We start from the raw sequence: 22,372 nt of genomic DNA, 5'->3' as shown, positions 1-22,372 counted from the left end.
CTCTGATATTCATGAAAATCTCTTGCATGAGGACCGAATGCTAACCTCAAGGTAGTCAACTCAGAAGTGAGATTCAGTTTTCAGGTTGTCCCCACAAAACTGGACGTACGAGCCATTCTGGGACCTGGCGAAAGCTGAAGAATGCCCTTGCACGGGGTGCAGGAACACATTCGCCAGTATCAAGGGATAGGCTTTTTATCCCCACGTCCTGGATACCTGAATCACTACGAGGGCTTTCAGTGCAGATGTACGTTGAATATGCTCTGGGGGTCAAACATGACAAGATAGACATTTATGAAATCACTGCTTTTTATTTTTAAAGAAGGAAAGAGTATAGAAGCACAGAGAGGGTAAGTGGTTTCCCATAGAATCAATCACAGGCTCTCTCCACTATACTAGCTTGCCTCTCTTGCTATTGGAGAATTTCTCAAAGCACAAGAAATCAGGGGCCTTGTTCAGGGCTGGCAGGGGTGAGGGAGTGCTATTCCATTATTATGGTAATCTGTGATCTTTAGAACTACAAAAGCCTGCAGGATCTCAAGATGTCTAGACGAAAAAAGGCTTCCACTGGAGGACTGGGATGGTGGAGCATGGCTCCTGGAGAGAGTGACAGTGTAAGCGGTGGAGCTGGCGAGTGGCCATTCCTGTCCCCACAGTGACTCTGCACGTTTTACTTCTCAGCGTGGATGTAAGCCCACAGCGGGTTTTCCTCCCACCAAGGCAGACAGGCCAGGCTGGTAGTCACTTCCTTCTGGATGGGCCAGCCCCAGGCCTCAAAGAACGGAATCAGATTCTTCTGCACTTTTTTGGAGAACTTCATCACCCACAGGTTCATCTTGCCAACGTTGTCTTTGGGGATCTCGACGAGGTTCTGGTACTCAGCAAAGAGGCAGGTGAATGACTCCCACCCAAAGGCCTCCTGGAGCTGGGAAGACATTTATGAAATCACTACTTTTATTTTGAAAGAAGGGAAAAAAGAAATACGAAGCACAGAGAGGTTAAGTGGTTTTCCATAGAATCAGAGGCTCTATGAGGCGTCCAGTTTCCAAAAGGAACTGCAACGAGCTTGGTCATCGGAATGTGTCATTGTGGGTGATTGCTGCCTCTTAATCATTCATTAGCTTCACTATTATCTGTCCCTGTCTCCCCACATGACCCCTGCACATAAATACAATCCCATTGGCTCATTCCACCTCCTGTCAAAAACCTATTCCCCCTGAGTCTAGTAGGGGATGTCATGGGAACCTAATATCTGAAAGGGGGTAAATATTCAATAAGTGACAGTTATTATGATTATTATTATCTTTAACTTAAAAAAAAAATGGCCCGGCCGGGTGTGGCTCAGCGGTTGAGCATCGACCTAGGATCCAGGCGATCAGGGTTCGATTCCCGGTCAGGGCACATGCCCGGGTTGCGGGCTGCAGCCGATCAATGACTCTCTCATCACTGATATTTCTCTCTCTCTCCCTCTCCTTTCCTCTCAGTGAAATCAATAAAAAATATATTTTAAAAAAAAAAGATCCCCCAGATCCTAACTGTTTTCCCAGGCATCAGACAGGTCTGAGCCTGAGTGAGATGAAAAACCCTCATGTAGTACATCCTTGGGATGTTATGGAGAGAAGAGGGCAATAGAGCTGAACTTTGATAGGTGACCTGCCAGGGGATAGATAAGATGTTCAAACAAGTTTCAGCCGCAGGAAGGAAACATGGGGAGGCACAGAAGCCTGGAACAGCAAGGTATGCTCCTAGGGGGAAGCAGCCTGGTGCAATGGAGGGTAATTACGGAGGTGAGGAAACTGGGCGCTGGAGCTGGAGGTTCCCATAAGGCACCTTCCACACTCTGCTAACCAGCTTCGACTTTATGCTGCGTGGAGAGGAGAGCACTGGGAAAGTGTTAAGTGTGGAATATGAAGATTGTTTAGGAAGATGGGTTGTAGAGGTAGAGGCAAGGTGCTGGAACAATTTAGGAGGCTTCTGAAATAGGCAAGGAAGGGTAATGAGGACCTGAGCTAGGGCGGAGTGGGAGGCGTGAGGGCGAGGAGAGCCCCTGCAGGCTCGGGAAGCAGGTGTCTGCTTGTCCCGAGGCCGAGGCTCAGGCGCCAAGATGGCTTTTGCAAAATGAAGTTCAGGGCCCCATGGTGAGTGGGGAGGTGGAGAGGGCAGAGTTAGGCCTTTGACTTTCCGCTTCAGTGGCAACCTCCTACCATCTAAGGTCTGTTTCCTTGTAGACCCTCAGACTGGCTAAATAAGAATCCAGAATGGAGGCAACGCAAAGTCATTTCGTTGACATTCACTCTTTAGAAAAGTGAGTGAAAGATACCCGGCCGGTGTGGCTCAGTGGTTAAGCATCGACCCATGATCCAGGAGATAGCGGTTAGATTCCAGGTTTCAGGCTCGATCCCCAGCAGGGGGCGTGCGGGAGGCAGCTGATCAATGAGTCTCTCTCATCATTGGTTTCTCTCTCTCTCTCTCCCTCTCTCTCTTTTTCTCCCTTCCTCTCTCTGAAATCAATAAAGGCATATTTAAAAAAAAAAAATGAGTGAAAGCAGAAATAAAAAAGAAATAACTCATCATTAACTTCTGATTTTAAGTTCTGGGTCCGTCCTTTAAATGTGTGATGTTGGACAGGCTGTTTAAACTCATCTTAGTATGTGCGTCTATGAGAAGTGCGCCGTCCAGCTCCTAGCGGCAGGGTTGATGAGGACAGTGTAGGAGATCTGATTTGGAGAACAGCTTCGACAACTCCAAAACATTAAAATCCCAAGTAGCACCGGGGGAGGAGACAGGGACTTGTGCTTATTTCACAGGAAGTGGACCTGGTTCAGGGCTTCCTCCTACTGAGTTGGTTGGTGAGTTAGTTAGTTAATGATTCTAAAAACATTTGGGGTTCAAGTGGGGTGACAGAAATCTGCGAATCTCCTTGCTAGACTGACCTCCTACCATTCCTTCTTGCAGTTGTCCCATAGACACATCACTATTACTATGAAGGGACGTAACACTCACTTGGCCCATAAAACTAAGTGAGGTAAAACAAAGCGAAATAAGACAATGACCCTGTCTGGAGCGCTTATTAGGGGACCAAGGTCAAAACCAATGAGTGGAAGAGCTGCGATTCAATCTCAAGAATGCCTAACTTGGTACTTTGGCCAAGAACTTCTGCTCTTGGCCAAAGTGCCAATAGGCTGTGTTTCTCTCTACTTTTTTTTTTTTTCTTTTTCATAATACTTTTCCTTTCCTCTTACTTATGATCGCAAAATCACAGGAGGCAAGGGGGACAACTCCAAAACATTAAAATCCCAAGTAGCACTGGGGGAGGAGACAGGGACTTGTGCTTATTTCACATCTAGAAATGTATAAGGTGAGAAATCGCCGTACGGCCCAGTCTCCCGTGTCCGGGGGAGGGGGGGGGCCCAGGCTGGTGAGGGTGGTGAAGGGTGTTACAGGACGAAGGGGTGTGATGGTCCCCACCTCCCCGAATCTCGGCTCAGTACCTGTAGATACGTTTCCAGAGCTGTCCACGTGTCCCACTTACACAGGGGGGCTCCCTCCTTCAGGTACTCTCTGATTCTCTTCTCTCGTGCTTGAGGGCACAGAGCTTGGTGGGCCTGAGCCCTGGGGATGTCCAGGACTGTCTCATGCACATAGATGGACCAGAGGTTGCAAGTAGCCTCAGTAGTGTTTGGGGGGAATTCCCACCCATGGTGCTGCTGGTTGTGGCCCAGCTCATGCATGGGTCCCCACAGACCTCTTCTTCTTATGTGGGTCTCACTGATGAGTTCCTTCACCGACTGCACGTGACACATGATGGGGTACCCTGAATGCATCCAGCCTGGGAACCCAAAAGGAAGAGCTGAGGCATGGTGGGGGGGCACCCGAACCCATCTCCCTTCATTCCTCTCCACTGTGTAACTTTCCCTCAACATCCTGGCTGCAGCCAGTTAATTCCAGGATCTCTGTGCTCACTGGAAAGTAGATGGCTCTCCTGACTTGGTCAGAAACTGGAGTCCTTGCTCCCACCCAGCCCCTCACACTGGAGTTACACCCTCCACCTCACTGGGGCCCTGAAGACTATGAATACACTTCACACGTTCTCGATATAATTCCGGGCTTCATTTGCGTGTGTTACCTATGCGTGTGAGGCTGTGAGTTTGAGACCCTTGAAATGAGAATGGTGTCATCTCTTCTCCTATGCAGACTACTACTGCCCAGATGTATACTCTTTAACACAGAGAATCTTGAGGCCCAGAGGAATTTTTCCCACGTGGGAACCAGACTTCCTTATTTTTTCCTTTAGATTCCCTTCTTTCCTCTAAACCACTCAATACTTAATATAAGCCTCGTTAGTCCCTCTTTTCATTGCCAATTCTGACTTATGCTTGAAGGAAATGTTTCTATTTTAGCCTCTCCCAGTGTCATCTGTGAACTCCTGGTACTATGTTTTCTGAGGTGGTTCTACCCATCCTGTGCAATCTCACCTTGTAGGTGTAGATGATGTACCTTCTCCCATGTAAACATCTTTGCATCCCATCAAGGTCCATGTCTTTTATGTCTATCTACCTTTATCAGTAAGATTATGCCTTTCCCATACTGGACATTAAAAAGGGGCAAAATAATAAATGGTGCCCACTGACTAGAAGTCCTTCCCTGGAGCACCCACCAGAGGAGATCTGCACGTCGGCAACAATCCTCTCAGGACGGTGGAAGGGGAAGGGCTGAGACGACAGCTTGGCTATAGCCTGCATTATCTCATCCCAGAGGCGGAGCACAGGCTCGGGGTCCTCCAGGGCCTGGAGGTTTGCTGTTGGCACAGTCAGGATGATGTTGTCTGTTTCCAGCTCTCCCCAGGGAGCCTGGATCTCCTGGACACAGCTCCTCCACTCCTCCAGGGATGTCTTACCTGGCAATAAATACCACGGATCTGTCAGCCGCTTCCCCAACTTCCCTTGAACTGAAAAACACAACTTGAACTCCAGGAGGAAGATACGGAAATAATGAACTACTATCACGCAGGTCTCCATGCTGTGAAGGGAAGGACAGGCCTCCAGGCCCTTGCTTTGGTTCTACCCTGCAGTCCCCACAGACAGGGTGATCGATTTCTCCTGCCTCCACTTCAACATCGAGCAGTTCTCCCTCCTTCTGCCCACCTGGCCTTACCCCTCTCCTCCTTAGCAACCAGCCTCTAACCACTGCAGCACCCTCAGCAGACCCTTCACCCCTCAACGTTTAGTCCACTTACCCAGCTTGTAGTATGGGGCAGGCACAGCCCCCTTAACAGTGACGGAGATGGGTCCCAGGTTACTGCCTTTGGGTAAGATGACATAGAGAAGGCCACCCCAGAGGCAAGAGATTGACTGAGTGGTGTTTCCCATACACCACTGGCGAGTCACCACAGGGGCTCGACACAGCTTGCTGGCATTGGTCAGGTCATCGGTGTGGCAGCCAATCTGTACCTGGAAAAGCGATTCCACCGTGTGTGGGAGGAACTAGGTCCCTGTGTGTGTGAGTGTGGGGTGGTGTGCAATGTTGTGTGGATGCAGGGTATTAGAAAAACTTCAAGAGCTCCAGGATGGCCGTGGAGTAGACGGAAGTTACACTCACCTCCTCCCTGGACCAAATCAAAATTACAACTAAGTTATAGAGCAATCAACCTGAGTGATCAACTAAAGACTAGCTGAACAGAAGTCTTATAAACAAGGATTTATAGAAGATTCCACATTGAAACTGGTAGGAAGGGTGGAGACACGAAGGGGCTGGCCACGCAGCCATGTGCAGTGGTTGAGAATACCAACAGCTACCTCAGCTGCAAAAGTACCCCGGGAAGAACACGGGGTATCAACTTCACACCAGGCTCCCTACCCCGGAGCACCAGTGCTGGGAAGAGGAGCCCGCATTACATCTGACTGTGAAAATCAGAGTTTAAAGACAAAGAGAGAATCTTAAAAGCAGCAAGAGAAAAGCAGTTAGTTACCTACAAGGGAGCCCCCATACGACTGTCCGCTGATTTCTCAACAGAAACCTTGCAGGCCAGAAGGGAGTGGCACGAAATATTCAAAGTGATGAAAAGCAAGGACCTAGCCCTGGCTAGTGTGGTTCAGTTGGTCAAGCATCGTCCCAGGCACGGAAAGGTCACTGGTTCGATTCCCGATCAGGGCACATGCAGTCGGGCAGCAACCAATTAATGTTTTTCTCTTCACTTCGATGTTTCTCTTTCTCTCTCTCTCTCTCTCTTCCTCACCCTTCCTCTCTATCTAAAATCAACATATATAATTATTTGCAGATGACATGACACTGTATATAGAGAACCCTAACAATTTCACCTAAAAACTACTAGAACTGATGAATAGATCCTGTAAAGCAGCAGAATACAAAATAAATATTCAGAAATTGGTTGCATTTTCATATGGCAATAGTGAACTATCAGAAGGGAAAACTAAGAAAATAATCTCATTTATAGTTGCATCAAAAAATAATAAAATACCTAGGAATGAATTTAGCCAAGGAGGTAAAAGACCTGTACTCAAAAAATAATAAAATGCTGAAGCAAGAAACTGAAGATGATATAAATAAATGGAAGCATATACCATGTTAATGAATTGGAAGAACTAACTTCATTAAAATGTCCATACTACCAAAAGCAATCTATAGATTCAAAGCAATTCCCATCAAAATACCAATGGCATTTTTCATAGAACTAGAACATGTCATCCAAACATTTGTATGGAACCTCAAAAGACCCTGAATAACTACAACAATCTTGAGAAAGAACCTGGAGTTGGAGGTATCATGCTACCTGATATCAAACATGCTATAGTCATCAAAACAGCATGGTACTGGCATAAAAACATACACATAGATCAATGGAACAAATTAGAAAGCTCAGAAATAAACCTATGCCTATATGCACAGCAAAGGAGGCAAGAACACACAATGGAGTAAAGACAGTCTATTTGATTAATAGTGCTGGGAAAGTTGGACAAATACACGCAAAAAAAAAAAAAAAGAAAAGAAAAAAGAAAAGAAACTAGATCACTCCTTACACCACACACAAGAATAAAATCAAAATGGATTAAAGCTTAAATGTAAAACTCGAAACCATAAAAATCCTAGAAGAAAACATACCCAGAAGTGAATCACTGGGTCATAAGGCAGTTCCATTTTTAATTTTAAACATAGGCAGGAAAATATCAGACATTTCTCATAGCAATATTTTTTCTGATGTATCTCCTCGGGCAAGGGAAACAAAAGAAAAAAAATAAACAAATGGGACCACATCAAACTAAAAAGATTTTGCACAGCAAAGGAAATTCTCAACAAAATGAAAAGACAACCTACTGAATGGGAGAAGATATTGGCCAATGATACACCCTCTAAGGGCTTAATATCAAAAATTCATAAAGAACTCATACAACTCAACAGCAAAAAACCCCAAACAATCCAATTAAAAAATGGGCAAAGAACCTGAATAGTCACTTCTTCAAGAGGACATACAAATGGCCATAGACATATGAAAAGATGCTCAGTGTCACTAATCATCTGAGAGATGCAAGTTAAAATCACAATAACATATCACTCACACCTCTCAGAATGGCTGTCATCAATAAATCAACAAACAAGAGGTGTTTGGTGGGGCTGTGGTGAAAAGGGAACCCTCATGCACTATTGGAGGGAAGTCAGACTGGTGCAGCTACCATGGAAAACACGTAGGGAGGCTCCTCAAAAAATTAAAAATGGAGCTGCCTTATGATCCATATATATATAAGTGAAATCACTGGATATATATATATATATATCTGAAGAAACCCAAAGCACTAAATCGAAAGAATATATGCACCATTCTGTCCATTGCAGCGTTATTTACAATAGCCAAGATATGGAAGCACCCCAAGTGCCCATCAATAGAGGAGTGGATAAAAAAGCTGTGGTACATATATACAGTGGAATATTACTCAGCCATAAAAAGAATGAAATCCTACCATTTGCCACAGCATGGATGGACCTAGAGGGTATTGTGCTAAGTGAAATGAGTTGGTCAGAGTAAGATTTGTCTTACCATGTGATTTCACTTATGTGTGGAATCTAAAGAATAAAATAAATGAACAAACAAAATTGAAACAGACTCATAGATACAGAGAACAGACTGATGTTTGCCAGAGGGGATAGGGGTTTGGGGAACTGGGTGAAATAGCTGAAGGGGTTGAGAAGTACAGATTGGTAGTTGCAAAATAACCATGGGATGTCAAGTCCAACGTAGGGAATATAGTCAATAATATTGTAACAACTGTGTATAGTGCCAGGTGGGTACTTGAATTAGTGAGGGGAAGACTGTGTATAAAGTATGTGATTGTCTAACCACTATGCTATAAACATGAAACTAACACAAAATAATGTATGTAAACGGTAATAAAATAAAATAAAAAAATTAAAAAAAGACAAACTCCAGCTTCTCTTTTCTCTGAGCTGTGCATGGAAACCTGTGATATTTTAGCACTCCAAAAGTCACATGGACTGAAAGGCACATAGAATGACTTTTTCAGGGATTAGAACAGCTCTTGAGGCTGATTCTGACTAGGGTCCCTTCATACCAGGCAGAAGCCCGGGCTGTTCTACGGGGACCCTAAACCAGCCCGTTGAGTTTGATGCTGGGGATGAGCCTGATGGGTCCTGTCTGCCCTTTGTGCCCAGACTGGAGATCTGACTACAGGCTGTGGGATCTGGCCTGAGGGGGAGGCCCGAGTCTCTCTTTCTCTCTTGCCCAGGGCTCCCCTCCTGGTCTGATGGACTGAGTACTCCTTTGTCTGGAGTCCTGGAATTGCTTTTCTTGGGTTTAATATAAGTGAGCTCCAGAAAGGAGCCTGACACAAGAAACCCTAACGGTGGAAGGAAGCGACCTTCAGAACTGAGGCAGGGCGAATTTAAATTCTGTGTGCAGGGCCTAGTTTTGTGAGTGACCAGATTAAGTATACCCTTCAGGTGTCAAGGTAAAGCGGTAAAGCCCAGAAAGGCAGTGTGCTATGGGGAAACGGGTGAGCTTGAGAATATGCAACGGGCCCCCCTTCTCACACTTGCTGTCTCAAACGTTGCCACGCACAGAAATCGCAGGCTTAGGGCTGAGTCCTGGATCTGATGTTAGCGCTCTGGCAACGTCGCTCACTGCCTCAGGCCCCGTCAAATTTCGCTGCTTCACCTGGGAAATCTGTAAAACGGGCAGAATACTCCCTTCCCGAGCTCCTGGGAGCACTGCCATGAGCTGGATGGGCATGAAGCAGCCCTGAGGTTTGGGGTGAGGGCAGTGGGTGTTCTGGCCTTACCTTCAGGCCGGCGGAGGCCGCAGCTGCAGACAGTGAGACTTCTGCCTTTTGTCCATTTGGGACGTAGAGCCCAGTGCTCACCCAGGAGTCACTCTTGCCTGAGAAAAGCCATAGGAAAGGCTGAGCTCTTCCCCCACACGAAGCCTCACTCTCAGGTGCAGGCCTCCCCGACATACCCTAACTCACCCATGCTCCTTGCTCTCAGCCCTCCTAAACCCCAAGCAGGACCCCAGCGCCTCTTCCTGGACCTCAGCACCTGCTAACCCACCTTCCCCGGGTCCCACGCAGCTCCCAGCACTCTCCCCTCCCTCCACACCTGGGTTGTTTCCAAGGATGTCCACAGTGATGGGGCAGTCCGAGGGGGCCCAGCTGGTGTCGAGTTTCTTGGTTTGCAGCAAATTCATCAGCTCGGTGCAGTCGGTCCCGGAGCTGACGAGCTCCGTGGCTAGGTGGAGCACTGCAGCCTCCCGGGAACCACTGGCCACTGGGTGTTTGGGGCTCACAGCTGGGATGCCCCACACCTTCAGCATCTTCCGTAAATATCGGTGAATGGATGTGTACGCAGGGGCCTTCTCTGCAGGGATCTGCAGGAAGGCGGCCCCATCGAGTTCCAGTTTTTTCATCCAGCTCTTTTCCAAGTTTTCGCCCCCATGGTTCAGGGAAGCCTGGAACTTCAACAGCGCCTTGCGAAAGTGGTAGCTCCTCATCTCGGGGGTGGGGACAGGGAAACAGCCTGGGTTGAGGGTCTGAGGTAGGATGCTGAGGCCAAAGCAGTTGAGAATGTTGTTACCAGGGAAACAAGCCAAGGCGGAGCAGTCCGGGTTCCGGGCGGCCCAGGTCCAGGCCTGGCCCCCGATCAGCAAGCCCCCTCCTTCAGCCACAAACTCCTGCAGCTGCTTCGCCTGACTGTTGCTGTAAGCCTTGCAGCAGTAGACAGCCACGCAGCTTGTCACACGGGGCTCCAGGCTGCATTCCACGCCATGCTCTGACAGCAGGGCATACAGGTCTTTTAGTTCTGTGTCCACCCCGACTTTGCCAGTCTGGCCTCTGGATAGCCAGCGTATGGCATTGAGCAAAAAGGGCCCCAACTTGGGAGTCAAGAGCATGCCCTCGTGGGCAGCCAGGACCACCCGGCCCCGGCCGTAGCGGGCAGCGGCCAGGAAGCAGCTGAGGGAGGCATCTAGCCCCAGAGGGAAGGCCAGGGCCCCGTGCACCAGCAGCTGCGAGGGGATTCCTCCCATCCTGATGTCCAGCTCGCAGATCCCTTTCAGGAGCTGGTTCTGGTCCTGCTGCAATTCCTCTCCACACCTGGAAAGTGAAACGGGGAACAAAGGGGTTACAGTCAGTCAATGAACCACTGACCTGAGCTCACTGCAGAGAGAAATCTGTGTGTGGGTACAGAGACCACCAGGTTCATGCCAGTTTCCTGTTCTTACTGGTAACACTTAGGACTGTAGTGCACAGAACCATTTATTTTTTCATGTCTGAGGCATATGTTTTCACCTCTTAACAACTGATGGCATGTCATTGTTTAATGGGCATTGCTTGCTCTTTCTCGGTGACACATAAAATAACGGTGCCTCTTATAATCCATGTGGCCATAGATCTGATGAAATACTGAAGAGGTAGTGGCCTTAATTGCACATTTAAAAAAAATTTTTATTTTAAATACATCTTAATTGATTTCAGAGAGAGGAAGGGGAGGGAGGGAGAGAGAGATAGAAACATCAATGATGAGAGTCATTGATCGGCTGCCTCCTGCACACCCCCCGCTGGGGATCGAGCCCGCAACCCGGGCCTGTGCCCTGACCGGGAATCAAACCCGTGACCTCCTGGACCCTAGGCCGATGCTCAATCGCTGAGCCATGCTCGGCCGGGCTCGCACATCTTAAAATCCACACTCTCCGAATGAATTCTTCCCATGTCAGTCAACTGAGTGTGAGCTAGTCTGGCTTGAATTTCCTATCTTTTCAAATAGTTAAACATATAAATGAATTAAATTAGAAGAAATGGTCTATTATTCCAAGAGAAAGTAGTTCTACTTATACATATCTCAGAGCTAATTTTCTGCAAAAGGTGGGGGGGGGGCTGTAAAAAAACATCAAATTACCCTCACCTTGTGCCAGTTCTGATCCAGGGACACATTACAAGTAAGTTGTTTAACATAACACTTGAAGATTTATACAAACACACTTTTTTGTTGTTTTGTAACAAAACAAAATTCTCGCCTAAATCTGATGATGTATTTACTACTTTTTATTGAGAAATGTTCAAAATGTAATGATTCAGAAAAGGTTTTGTATTCCAGGACTTTTCCTTCTTTCTCTTTTAAAAAAACCAATTAGTAGATGCTCTAAATGTCAAACAATAGGAAACTGGTTAAATAAGTTATGGTTAACCCTAGAGAGCATACCAAGTGGTAATTAAGAGAATTAGATAGTGGAAAATGCTTAGTGAGAAATTTTTAAAAATCAGATTCCAAGATACTGTGCACTAAATAAGCTGAAGTTTGCAAAACAAACAAAACACCCAAAACAAAGCAAAAACAGATAAAAAACACAAAACCAGACACAGATACAGGATTTAAAGTAACATGGCGAATGCCATACGGGTTCAGGTATCAGTGTTGTTTAAAAAAAAAGTTTTTATTGATTTTAGAGAGAAGAAGGGAGAAGGGAGAGGGAAAGAGAGAGAAACATTGTTCACCTGCCTCCTGTATGCACCTCGACCGGAGACTGGAGCCACAACCTGGGCATGTGCCCTGACCAGGAATCGAACCAGCAACCTTTCGGTGCACAGGACGGTGCTCAACCAACTGAGCCACACCGGCCAAGGCCAGGCATCAGTTTTGCTCGTAGCCTGTTCTACCTGTAGAGACCCTAGACTTGTGGGAAGTTAATGACATTGAGCTACAAGACTTAGCTTGTAGACTTGGCTTCCACTTTTAAGTGTTCTTCCAGAATCTTCTGAAAAGCACCTTCTAAAGTCTCACCTAATGACAGAAAACCTTCAGTCTGGAGAGCCGCCGTTAATGAAATTGCTAACCTTCGGATTCACGCTCACTCCTAAGTCTACTATCCAGCTGAGCGGGTCGCTGGTGGGCCCCGGTTCTGATGGTCCGGGCATGATCCTGCTTCCTCCCTCGACACGACGGCCAGAGGACCCTATGAAAATCACTTGCCCTCTCAAAGCTGCCATTCGCTCATTGGTTTCTGGGCATATTAAATAAAGATAACATTCCTAAGTTGGCAAATACACTGCTTGATACACAGAAAGCCTTCAACAGGGGTCAATGATTATTTAAAATACATAAATACCCCCAGTATACTGATCTGATAATAGGATGTTATATCCGATAAACAGGGACCTTAATACCTAAAGGTCACTGATACCGGTTGAGTTGTGTCCCTCCGAAATTTATAAATTTATATGTGGAAGTCCTAACCCCCAGCACTTCAGAATGCAACCTTATTTGGAAATCAGATAATCGAAGAGGTAATTAGCTAAGTTAGGATAAGGCCATACTGGAGTAGGGTGGGCCCCTAATCCAATATGACTGGTGCCCTTTTTAAAAGGGGAACTCTGGACACTAAAAGCAGACAGGGAGAATCCCGGGTGTCCATGAAGGTGGAGATCAGGGTGATGCTTCACCAATCCAAGAAAGGCCAAGGAGAGCCAACACACCACCAGAAAAGGTTCACCCTGGCAACCCTCACAAGGAACCAACTCTTCCAGGGCCTCCATCTCAGATTTGCAGCCTCCGACTATGAGATGATTAGCCACCCGCTTCGTGGTACTTGGTTCTGCCAGCCCTAGAAGCTACTAGTCCCGATTCTGAAAATTGATCCTCATAAAACCCTTAGCTGAAGGTGATGCATAAAACTGGTTTGGATGTTTCCTCACATTCTTGGACCTACTTTTAAAAACACTGGCACCAACTCAGAAAGTTGCTCAGGGGTAGGACCACATCTTGTATGTATGTCTCTGGCTCCAGAAGCACCTACTTCTGAGCCCGGCGGGGAGACAGGATCTGTAGGCAGTTAGGCATGCCACAGACACTAGGGGGGCTTTGAGGATGCAATTAGGTGAAGTTAACATGCCACGGGGCGAGATGACCCATTGAGCCGCACTGCCTCATAGGAGTGTGCCTGTTTCCTCTCCGGAAAAGACTCTCCCTCTCAGCGTTGCCAGTGTTCAATAGGTCATTCTGTATTAAATGCCTAAGACAGTGCCTGGCACAATTCTGAAATTTTAAACTAGGCAGTCAGGATGGGCTGCCCAGGTCGGGCCGAGGAAAGCAGCGCCGGGCCTCCAGGAAGAGCCTGCGGCCCAGAGAGGGAGCCCGTGCGCCTGCAGCAGAGCCGGGCCGGAGGCCGGAGGGGTGACGGGAGGCCGGGTAAGGGTAATGCGAATGATCTCAGATCTCTACTTGCCAGTATTTAAGTCTTGTAAGATACCTTTTTTATAATATTTAATCTGGATAATGGCATAATGGAAGCAGCTATTATTTAAGGAGGTTTCATACAGGCCAGGCATTTATACGTAGGGATGATCTCTTTTAATGGTTATAATAAACCTGAAAGGTATCCTTCTCGCTTTATAAATGAGACTTAGAAACGTTAGTCCGTTCGCCCCATGTTTCTTAGCTAATAACTGGCAAGGACAGGAAGCGGATCCAGGGTGGCTCTCACCTGCACACACCAGAAATCTCTCTTCCACTGTGGAGCGTTTGCGTGAAGCCCACAGCGGGCTACACGGCGATCGACAGGTATATTGTGTGCCAGAGAGGCTTTGGATAGGCAGGAAGGTGCCGACAATACTGCGTTGATGAAAAAGGAGAAGCGTGTCCCTTTAGAGCTGGAAGAGCAGAAGGCACAGAGGAAGGGAGGGAAGGAGAGGCGGTGGCGTTTAGGTCACACACCAAATCCCACCCGAGCAGACAGGTGACACGGGCGATGGCCTTCTGAATGCCACTGACTGGCCTGTCATGGCAAAGCCGGCAGTGATCAGAAAGTTCAGTGGGAAGTGAGCTGCTGTCACTGTGGCCACAGGTTGGCCTCGTCTATTCTGTCCCCTGTGGTGACGAGTTGACTTATTTTACCTGAGGCGCTTGGTTCTTAATTTGTTTTCTTGACTTGGAAATCCCCCTTTCATCTCATTCTGTCTCCGGTTTTATTTAACATACATTTTTTTTAGAAAGTTCTTTCCTGGCTTTCTGGAAGCATTCTCAGGAAACGTGCTTCTGTTCACGGGGGGTGGTCACCTTTTTCCTCCAGGTGTGACTGATTCCATCGTCTTTCCATACTAAATTTCTGTCTCTCTTATATTTCCATTTTAAAAATCATCACAGCATTTGTATGTGGTCTTTCTATGGATTTTTTTTGCAGCCGGTGCGGGCAGGGCTTTCGCGTGTCCTGGCCTAGAGTGGGTGAATTCTCTGTGATGTTCTAAGTCACCCAGGACCGGCTTGTTTCTATACACACATCCACCCACCTTCTCAAATTGTATTGAGGTCTGTAGGTTGCTTCTTTCCACTTTCCTATCACCTGAGCTTCGTAGCACTAACTGAAGGGCAAAGACCAGCTGGGGCAGATTACTGTCCTCGCTGGGGACCTGTCCCTCCACTCGTTGGGGTTCAGTCCACCACGGTGCTGGAAACAGCATCCCTCCTGCCTCCCCAAGTCACTCTGCTGCTTTTCCACCTGAGGGTGGTTTCTCCTTAGATGTCCACTCACCACTTGTTCATTCTCCTACAACGTGAGAGGTGGTGATGATCATTCTTGGATTCGTGGTTTCAAGTTTCTCTTCGCTTTCAGTTGCGCGTCTGGGGTGGGGATGGTATCGGAGAGGCCGTACACTGGGTCACCCGTCAGCCACCCATCTCTAAACTGGTCAGTGCTCAGCGACCTAGGCCTCAGCACCAAACCCTCCAGTTTCAGCTGCCTCGTTATTATTTCTCACCCATTTGGTCAGATTTGGTGGAGAGGGTGATTCCGGGATCTAGCCTCGTTCTCTGCAGTCTTTTCCTGGAAACTCCACATGTACGGATCTTGGATATAAAAACAGAACTGTGCGGCGACAGCTGGGGGTCCTTGGACAAACCCCTCACGCTCGAGGGGACTGCGGAGAGAAGCCGAGGAGACTGCGCGGGGCCTTCGTGAGATGCCTAAGCTACTAGCGCGCACTGACTTGTGAGCAGCTCCTGATATGGTCCAGACCTTGCAGGTTACACAAGGTGCGGGGTAATGAGCTGTTGATCTGAGCTTAACGTTTTCTCCGGACTGTTCTGCGTCTTGGCACTAAAGAGGCAAGGGCCTTTGCGGCTGATTTTGCACGTAAAAAAGGGACTGCTGTGCCCTCCTCCGGCGTACAGACCAGCTGTGCAGTCAGCTCTTGTCCTCGGGGAGAGGCCGAGTGATGGGATCTCCCGTTGGTTTGGGGGGTGGGCCCTCCCCTGGGCACACAGACCATCCCTCTGAAGGAGTTCCCATGCCTTCAGCAGAAATTTGAAGTCAGCAAACCTGCTGGGTCTGTTCAGGAGCCTCTGACCAAGATTCGTTGGCAGCAAAGTTCACTGAAAAACCTCAGAGGGGACATCCCTGTGAAGGAGGCATCTGAACGGAGGGCCTGGGCCCCATTTAGGGGTCGGTCTGCTCAAGCTGCTTTCGGCTGAGGCTGGACTCGGGTCCCCCGGCAGTACATTCCGTGAGGGTGTCTGTCTGCGGGTTCCCGCTAGTACCCTGGGCCACCCTTTCTCCGGTTATGGTTTTGGATGGGTTTCTATGGTCTACAAGGTTTGCTGCCCTCTCCCACCCGTCAGGCGCCGAGGATAGAGCGGCACACCTGACGGGCAGTGTGGCTGCATTCCCGGGGCTTTATATCTGGGCTGGCTAGACAGGCACTCGCAGGTACACAGACGGGGGGTTACGGTGATCAGGACCTTTAGGGAATCATGGAGGCAGTGTGGCAAAGGGGATGGAAGGTAAGGCCTGGTTTCAACAGGGCCACTGGGGAAGGCTCCCTGTTGGAACATATTACTCACCTGACCTCAAGTGGGATCTTGGGTATCTTCTTAGAGATTTTGAACTGGCTTATGTCGCTATAGATGTCGGTGAAGTACACTCCAGCCACACTGGTCACCTGGTTCCCGGGGAACTTGGACAGAACGTGTTCACGACCGTGCTCATTGGCCCAGTGCCAGGCGTGGCCCCCGATGAGCAAGCCTCCACCAGATTTTACAAACTGGACCAGCTCCTCAGCCAGGCATTCGTTGTAGGCATTGATGCAGTAAACCCCCAAGGGGTCTCCCGGTTCCTGCTGAACCTGCGCCTTCACCCCAGAGCACTGCAGGATAGCAATGAGTGCTTCTACGCTCCTGTGCACTCCCACGCGAGCCCCGGGAGAGGGACAGAGCCAGTTTACGACGTTGCGAAGAAATGGAGCCAGGCAGGCTTCCAGCAGGTAGCTCTCATGGGCCATCACCACCAGGCGGCCTTGGCCGTAGAAGGACCCAGCGATGAGGACCTGGCCCCTGTCATTCACCAACACTGGGAAGGCGGACTCTCCAACGAGGAGCAGTTCACACGGGGTGGGACTTTTCGGGATATCCCAGCTCTTCAATCCAAGCATAAGGGCCTCGAAAGCAGCCATGGTCACTCCGTTGCTGCAGAAGAAAGCAAACACGGCATGGTCAGAGCAGGTGGAGCAGTGAGGGAACACATGAAAGGCTGAATGCTTTCAGATAAGAACCATTTCTTGGGTCCCCACTGTGTGCCAGCACTGGGGGAGCAGCAGGGAACAAAACAAACCAGGCCCCCGCTTTCCTGAAGCTAGTATTTTAGAAGGGGAAGGACCCTAAATAAAGAGGTGACAAACAGATCAATAAAATGCAGCAACTAATAAGTGTTGGGGGGAAAAGAAAACAGAGTGAGGTGTCATTGAGCGACTGGAAGAGTACTTTAAACTCAGTGATAGGAAAGGCAGTTATGAGAAAGGGACATGGAAGCTGAAACCTGACACGTAAGGTCCCACTAAGAGAAGTGACAGTGTGGCCGCAGAGAACCTGGGCGGGGAGGAGTAGGACCTGGGTGGAGTGGGGAGGGAACGATGCTGCAGGGCCTGGTAAGTCACTGGGACAGGTGACCCGCATGTGGGAGATGACTTGTCTTTCTGTCACTTCTCTGGACCAAAAGGTCAGGTGACCTTTCAGAAACTGCATTTGTTCTGACAGCTTCTTCGACTAAACGAGTGAGGAACGCCTCCCGACTGAGCTTGTCTAACTGGGGAGTTCGCCACCTCTTTTGGGGTAGCATTCTGTGGTTTGGGGGGCTCGTTTAAAATTCGCTGCTCCTGAAACTAAGCTCACTATACCCCCTTAAAGCAGCTCCTCTTGGATAAACTTAGTTAAGCCTCAGTGTCCCTGTGTGCAGAAAAAAAATCATACATCTCTTAGAGGATTGGAGAGATTAAGAGAGCCCATGTAAAAACGCTTTGTCCTGGGCTGCGTGCACAGGGACCACTGAGAAAAATGTGTCTGTCCCTTTGCTGCCCTTTGTAGCTTCTCCAAGTGACAAGGCTCCTCTAGTAGATGCTCTGGTGCCGGTGCACGCCCCCCCCCCCCCCTTTCTGACTTCAGTGGCTGCCTGAGATGTGTCCTAGAGTCCTCAGAGGTCCCCGGAGGAACCGAGCTCCAGGGGCCCACGGTGGAAAACAGCTGAGAGACATGCCCTTCCTTCACTTCCTTCCCTTCCTTGTTTCCTCCCCATGTCCTCACCCTGGTTCTGGGCTCCCTTCCCAGATCAACTAAGTGCACCCAAGTCCTTCTGCCAGGCCTTGCTCTGGAAAAAAAGATCTCACCTAAGACAGGTACCCAAGCCCCCTGCTGATTTGGGCTTTCCCCCCCCTTCGGTTCCATATGAAGTCAGCTGCCTCGACGTCCATCGTCCTTCACGTCACTGCCTTTCGTTTAGGTTCCTATCTAGAGGAAAGCAATCTGGTTTCCTCCCCAGGATGCCAGGACGTATTCTCATCTGCACCTTTCTCAAGCCACGCTACACACCTCTCTCTAATAAGAGCCCCCCAATCTCACCCACTGCCCATAAGGGAAGAGCTGAGCGCCTCTCTCTGGATTTCCAGGCCTCCAGGGTCTGGGCTTTCCATTGTTTTCTGGATTTTTTTTTCTCCTTTCTCTGTTGGTTCTCCATGGACTCTCTGGTAGGCTTGACCTGTGCTTCCCGTAAAATTCCAGGGCTTTTTTTTTTTTTTTTTAAACTCTCACCCAAGGATATTTTTTCCATTGATTTTTTTTAGAGCATGGGAGGGAGGGAGAGAGAAGGAGAAAGTGAAACATAGATGGGAGAGAGACACATAGATTGGTTGCCTCCCGCACACACCTTGTACGGGGCTGGGGAGAGAACCTGTAACCCAGGTGCGTCTCCTTGACCGGGATTCGAACCCGTGACCCTTCGGTGGATGGGCTCACACTCGAACCACTGAGCACAGCCAGGGACTTTTTGTTTGTTTGTTTGTTTTTAATCTATCACCTCTTTCTCAGTATTGCTCCTAGGACGGCGACTTCGCAGAGGGAGCCACACGCCTCCTGGACCGCGTGGGTGCGCGATCCCAGCCTTGGGGTTCAGGAGTGGGAAAGGCCGGAGGGAGGCCGTCCCCTCGAGGTCCAGATCCTGTTAACTCCCTCTGAGATAGCGAGGGAAATCTGTCACTAATCTGGGCAGCCCTCGTTTTACCGGAAAAACCACGACGAAACCCAGGAGATCAGTAATAGGTCCTCGGGACGCTGACCCCCAACTCTCCAGACCAACCTGCGCGCGCGCCTCCTCCCCCTCCCCCCCCCGCCCCAACTCTGTCAAATTCTTGTTCCAAGAGGCGAGAAGAAAGTGTTTTGAGACAAATAGTAAATAGTTTCAAGCCGGCGAATCAAACGGAGATGAAAAGCTGGCGGTAAGAGGAGAGACGCGCCGACCGAGGGAAGGTTCCCGGGCGTGCGCCTGGCGCCCGGGGCGCAGTGTGCGGGGGGCCCGGGCGTCCACCGCGAGCGCGGATGAAACACTCACATTGTGGGGCTTCTGGTCTGCGGCTCGGGCTCCGGCGCAGGGGATGCTGCAGGTGTTCAGTCCTGGGTCCTAAAGAGGCCCGCGGGACAAGGCGGGACGGGGCGGGGCGGGGCGGGGCGGGGCGGGGCGCGCCCTGGATCCGCCCTCCCGAGGTGTCTCCTCCACCCCACCCCCACCCCGCCCCGGGCCAGCCGCACTTGGGGGGGGTGTCTGGGAGGCAGGATCCCTCGGCCTCTACGGGGATCGGGGCCGAAACCCGCTCTCCCACATCCCCCCGACGGGTCCCGGAGGGCGCGAGGGCGCACGGCCCGGTTGCTGTCGCCCTGGGAGTGGAACGCAAACTCCAAGTCTCCAGTAAACCAGATTCGGGGCAGACAGCGCCCCAGCAACGACGTAACCCAGGGCCGAAGGCGGAATGGGGCGCGACCCCGCGGGGAATCGGGCGCCCTCCTCTCGGGTCCCCGGGGGCATCACCGGAGAACCTGGAACCCCCGGTGCCACGTCACCGCCGCGCGGCAGCTCCTGCGTTGCGTTGCGGGCCTGCCCCCTGGTGGTCAGCACCTGCCGCGCACCCTGTGCTGGGGCGGTTCTGGGGGGTGCAGGGAGCTCAGCTAAGAGAACAGGGCCTGGTGTTATGCACAGAAATGGTGCCCAGCGACGCTGCTGCTGGGAAGGAAACGCGCCTGTTACATCGCCCAACAGACAGGTCCGTGCCTGGCTGCAGAAACCACGGCTAAAGCTAGAGAGTGGCTGCTGCTGGAATGGCACCTGAGAGCGCTGAGAAGGTGGGAGGGTCCTAGGAGGTTCTAACCTTGGCAGTGTGGCCTCTGCTTCTACGGCTTCATTCCCTTCCAAAGTCATGCTCCATCCTTAGCACCTTGCCTCCCGCGCACACTTGGCAGTGCTGGTTGGTTCATTGGCAGTCTTTTCCCTTAAATTAACATGATGCTATATTTTTACTGTATTTCTCTTTGGAACTTGATCAAAACATACTTTTAGTATTTTAAAGCAGGTTTGTTTGCTTCTCTTTGAGAGTGGGGACAACCAGGAATGAAGTGCTGATTCTTATTTTAATACCTCTTGGCTGCTTCTGGTTATGGGCTGAATTGTGTTCCCCCATTTCCCCAAATTCATATGTTCAAGTCCCAGCCCTCGGTACCTCGGAATGTAATTGTATTTGGAGAGAAGGTCTTTAGAGAGGTGATTAAATTAAAACGAGGCCGATGAGGCGGGGCCCGAGCCCAATATGACTGGTGTTCCTATAATAAGGGGAAGAAACGCTGTAGTTAGCGTTCATTCTAAAGTTCAAGTCTGGTTATGGCAACTCCCTGCGTGAAACCATGTGGTGGCCTCCGGCCTGCCTTAGGCTATTGACCTAGATATCCAGCCTCCACGTGGGATGGCCCTTGCTCAGAGCTCTTCAGCCCGATTTACAACCGTGGTTCCTCTTTTCTCCCAGGACTCTAGCCCCATGGGTTCCCTTTAAGTTTACTCAATATGCAACTCTCACTCCTCCTGATGGTGAAATTACCTTCTCCTAGAAAATCACTCCTTTTTCCTGTCTAAGCTCAGTCACCACTTCTCTAGAAAAGACTTTCCTAACCTACAGACTAAATCAAAGCCTCTTCTTGACCACAACAGATACCCCTCTCCTTAGTGCTCACGCAGCTTGGAATTTTATATTTATTTGTATGACCGTCTGGTTAATGTTGGTCTCTCTTGTAGGATCTCATCCTATGAGTGTAGAGTCTGCCTCCGTCTTGCCCACCTTTGGGTCCTCATTGCCTGGTTTCATTTCTGGCTCGTCAGAGACTTTCGTGTCTTAATAAACATATAAATGTACGTGGAATAAATGAATCAATATATAGTGAATGGTCAAGAAAATCCTGTTGAATTAGTGAGTAATTAGCTGAGTGTTTGGAGGACTGGTGGGAACCTGCTTGGCACAGGACCAGGTGCCGTGAGGGCTCGGAAAGAATGAGCAGTGGGAAACCTACGCGCGGGAGGCGGTTTGGACGAAGTCATCAGGATTTCAAATACCCAGGGCGGGGGCCCAGTGTGAGGGGAAGTTAGTTGAGATCCTAGGTTTTGTACCAGGAAACAGTTGACCTTCGGGAAGCCAAGTGGGAGACGGACACAGAGAGAGTGGATCAGAAATATCACATGTCAAACACTGAGCTCAGGGTCTCTTTTGTGTGTTTGTGCTCATAGGTTTGAAGTGGTCCCTACCTATGTCAGTGTGGGAAAGGACCACTATTGTTCTAAAGACTCCTGAGTGTATCTTGGTGTTGATCTAATATAAGAAAGAGCTTCAAGCAAAGGTGATTTTTTCCAGGGTCAGAGAGCAGAAGCAAGCCCATCATCACCTGCCATTTGGGAGCAGGAATTGGCCAAAGTATGGAAACAAATCAACAGAGGACACAGCATAAAGGCCTGGTTCACTCCTGGAAATGAAAGATGGTGACTGGCATGGGTTCTGACCAAAGGGGCATTCCCCATGTGGAGGTGCAGACCGCAGACCTTTCATCGCACTGAAAAGAAAACAGAAACTACTCCATGAAAGTCAGCCTGTTCTCACCGAGCGCATATTCGGTGAGGCATTCTGAGAGATGGAGATGATCCTATGGTCAATAAGTCTAGGGAGGAGAGCTGACAGGAGAACAGCTAGATCAGACCAGTTCATGTAGATGCCAAAATTGGTAGCAAAATACGAGGGAACAGAAAGGAAGAAGTAACTCTTTCTAATCAAGCTCTCAGGGAAGAACTTCAGAGAAGGCGACACTGAAACTTAGCTTTGAAAAAGTCTATATGACCTTGGTGGGCAGAGATGGCATTACAGTGGAAGGCCGCGTCACGGTCACACCAGGGAGGCGGGGAAGTGAAAGGCTTGGTGAAGAGAAAGACAAGCCGTTCACAGGGAATGAAACTTGTTGACAGGACTCACACAGTACTAGCTCTGAAGAGACCCGGGGCCAGGTTTTGAGGGTCTAT

At 49.4% G+C, this 22,372-nt stretch overlaps 1 protein-coding gene across 1 annotated transcript; it reads right to left on the bottom strand.

Moving 5' to 3' along the window:
- Positions 1-311: 311 nt before the first annotated feature.
- On the bottom strand, positions 312-19,448 carry LOC107523822 (TRPM8 channel-associated factor 2-like). The gene is made up of 8 exons (XM_016195510.2): positions 19,382-19,448; positions 16,351-16,971; positions 9,625-10,616; positions 9,309-9,406; positions 5,237-5,450; positions 4,658-4,897; positions 3,492-3,829; positions 312-925 (listed from the first exon to the last, which is right to left on the bottom strand). Exons 2-8 carry the CDS (start codon positions 16,956-16,958, stop codon positions 671-673), a joined length of 2,745 nt encoding a protein of 914 aa, XP_016050996.2. The 5' UTR covers positions 16,959-16,971; positions 19,382-19,448; the 3' UTR covers positions 312-670.
- Positions 19,449-22,372: the final 2,924 nt, after the last annotated feature.

Source organism: Miniopterus natalensis, chromosome 10 (genome assembly GCF_054644295.1).
Source record: "Miniopterus natalensis isolate mMinNat1 chromosome 10, mMinNat1.hap1, whole genome shotgun sequence".
NCBI classification, from domain to species: Eukaryota; Metazoa; Chordata; class Mammalia; order Chiroptera; family Miniopteridae; genus Miniopterus; species Miniopterus natalensis.
The sequence above is the reverse complement of the archived record's forward strand: the minus strand, read 5'-3'. Positions and strand labels throughout refer to the sequence as shown.

What these genes read in the sequence shown, in the direction of transcription:
- LOC107523822 (XM_016195510.2), bottom strand. Translation starts at nt 16,958, where the DNA reads ATGGCTGCTTTCGAGGCCCTTATGCTTGGATTGAAGAGCTGGGATATC. An exon ending in CATCCTTGGAAACAACCCAG is followed by an intron (nt 9,407 to 9,624) that starts GTGTGGAGGGAG and finishes GGCTTTTCTCAG; the next exon opens with GCAAGAGTGACTCCTGGGTG. An exon ending in CGACGTGCAGATCTCCTCTG is followed by an intron (nt 3,830 to 4,657) that starts GTGGGTGCTCCA and finishes TTGGGTTCCCAG; the next exon opens with GCTGGATGCATTCAGGGTAC.